Here is a 2,274-nt window from a genome sequence, read left to right on the forward strand (position 1 = left end):
AAAATTGATCGAATTCTCCGTTCTTTGGAGTCGAAATATGCGCATCCCAATCAGCAAAGAAATGTTTTTTTAACGTTTTTTAAACGTTTTTTTTCCATTGCAAAAAACGTTTAATAAACGTTTTTAAAAACGTTTAATCAATGGGATAGATCCTTTTTTATTCATTTAAAAAAACGTTTTTTTAACGTTTAATAAACGTTTTTTCAACGTTTAAAACTCGTTTTTTTAATGTTTAAAAAACGCATTTTCAACGTTAATACAATGTTATTTTAACGTTTAAAAAACATTTTATTAACATTAGAAAAAAACGTTTAAAAAACATTTTTTTAACATTAGGAGAAACGTTTTTTTAATGTTAAAAAAAGGTTTTTTTAACATTAAAAAAAGATGTTTGTAATCTAAAAAAATTTCAAAATTTTTACACCCCCCCCCCACCGTACTCCCGAAACCGCTCGAGTGTAAAATCTGAAAAAAATATAAATCAGAGATACTTAACCAATTTTTGTATTGTATTTGCTAAATACTCATTTTTTTTTCATGTATAAACAAACATACATTTTTGTAATTTTTATTTATAAATACAAAACATGTAATTATAAAAGTATGTTAATTATATGTAATTATATGTAAAAGTTAGAATAAGTAGCTTAGTTAGAAATTCCCAGTGTCGCTATTTTCAGGGATCTATCTCTTCATTACCGCTTTTGGAAGCATCACTACTTTTACTTGCATCGCAATCATCGTCGCTTTTCGTATATTTTTCTTCATCGTCGCTGCTATTGTTACATCTGTCTGCATCACAATCATTGTCGCTTTCTATATCTTCTTTCTTATCGCCGCCGTTATTATTACATCTGTAATGATAAAAAATAAACGTGTAGGTATAAAATATTATGAATACGAATGCCTCATTAATCACACACGAAACAAAACTCACTTCTTTTTTTGTATCCGTGAGGGGGCTTGAGATAACCATGTCCCGGCTTTCCTGCCAAATATAATCTCATTAATTTTCGGGAATTTTTCGGCCACTATTTCTGTAAATAAATATCACATGAAGATATCGTGAATAAGATTAAATACATGTCTCACTTTAAAACAATATAAGTTTACCTATCATTACTTTGTTGATACGATGTCCGTTTAATTTTTGTTTTTCCCCTCTTTGGCCCTTCCAATTAAAAAGAGATGCTAATTTATCATCGAATATGATTCGCATGACCGAATTAATCATTCTTTGAAGGGTATCACCCACAACTTCTGCACGGAGTGATTCAATCTGAACATTTTAAAAAGCTGAGTTATTAATGTAACACGAAATATAAAATAGATGAAGTACTTATATTCTTACCAATCGAGAACGGTAAGTGTCGTCGTTCTTTAATTTTTTCTCAACGGCTTTAAATTCGTCCATAGTTAAGAGTGGAAATGCATCCATCAAATTTGAATGCTTTTTCGGTTGCTCGGTTGCAAAAGGTTGCTCTTTTGGTGCATTTTTATTATTGAGCAGCTCTGACTCTATAAAACTGTTAATAGTTTTATCTGTTACTTTCAGCATTACCTTGCATAAATGCAATTGATCTAGAAAAAAAAAACGAAAAAAGCTTTTGTTATCTCAATTTTGTTGTACATAAATAAATATAAATTCGATTGTAGAAAATCAATAACATTAAGAATAGTGGAAAGTGAACAAATGGAAAGTTGTTAAAGTTTTTAAAAAGATTTATAATTTTTCTGCAATGTAGGTCTTATAAGGAGATTGAGTAATTTTTTTGTTTAAAACTGGAAATGGGTATAATATTTGTTTATGGTTAATACTGATAATACATAAAAAAATATTTTAAAGAAATGTAATTTTTTTCTTCAAAATGCGCGTGGGTGTGTGCATAAGCTCCGAGAAAGTTTTAGTTCTTTTGTTGGTAGTCATATACAAAATATCTGACACACTAATGTGATACGCTAATATATTATTGATGTATGGTCCTCATTTTCTTTGTAAGAACATACTCTACCAACCATCGAAACACTTTATAAAATGAAATCAACATTCCAAAATTCCAATTCATTATTCCAATTCATAATTCGTTCAATGGTTGATAGAGCACCTCTCTGTAAAGAAAATGAGCTATTATACAACAAAATTGTTCTATCGTTTAGACCTGAAGTATGAAAAAATTGTCGAATGTCTAGGGTGGACTATTTAAAGCCTGACGAATTTTTATCTCGGAAACAAAGCATTTTAGAGAAAAATGTTTCACACAAAAGTTGTATGGT

The 2,274-nt window shown here is 29.1% G+C and overlaps 1 protein-coding gene across 1 annotated transcript; it reads right to left on the minus strand.

The window, feature by feature from the left end:
- Window positions 1–573: 573 nt before the first annotated feature.
- Window positions 574–1,582, minus strand: LOC112456724. Its single transcript, XM_025019455.1, has 4 exons — window positions 1,352–1,582; window positions 1,114–1,279; window positions 938–1,037; window positions 574–854 (listed from the first exon to the last, which is right to left on the minus strand). The coding sequence occupies exons 1-4, from the start codon at window positions 1,556–1,558 to the stop codon at window positions 677–679; spliced, it is 651 nt and encodes a 216-aa protein (XP_024875223.1). The 5' UTR covers window positions 1,559–1,582; the 3' UTR covers window positions 574–676.
- Between the last annotated feature and the right edge of the window lie 692 nt (window positions 1,583–2,274).

The sequence above is a fragment of the Temnothorax curvispinosus genome, unplaced genomic scaffold (assembly GCF_003070985.1).
Source record: "Temnothorax curvispinosus isolate PA1 unplaced genomic scaffold, ASM307098v1 QBEX01007093.1, whole genome shotgun sequence".
Lineage (NCBI taxonomy): Eukaryota > Metazoa > Arthropoda > Insecta > Hymenoptera > Formicidae > Temnothorax > Temnothorax curvispinosus.

Excerpts from the sequence above, each read along its gene's own strand:
- LOC112456724 (XM_025019455.1), bottom strand. The coding sequence starts at position 1,558 with ATGCTGAAAGTAACAGATAAAACTATTAACAGTTTTATAGAGTCAGAG. Across the intron at positions 1,280-1,351 it reads ACACTTACCGTTCTCGATTG|ATTGAATCACTCCGTGCAGA; the intron begins GTAAGAATATAA and ends TAAAATGTTCAG. Across the intron at positions 1,038-1,113 it reads TATCAACAAAGTAATGATAG|AAATAGTGGCCGAAAAATTC; the intron begins GTAAACTTATAT and ends ATTTATTTACAG.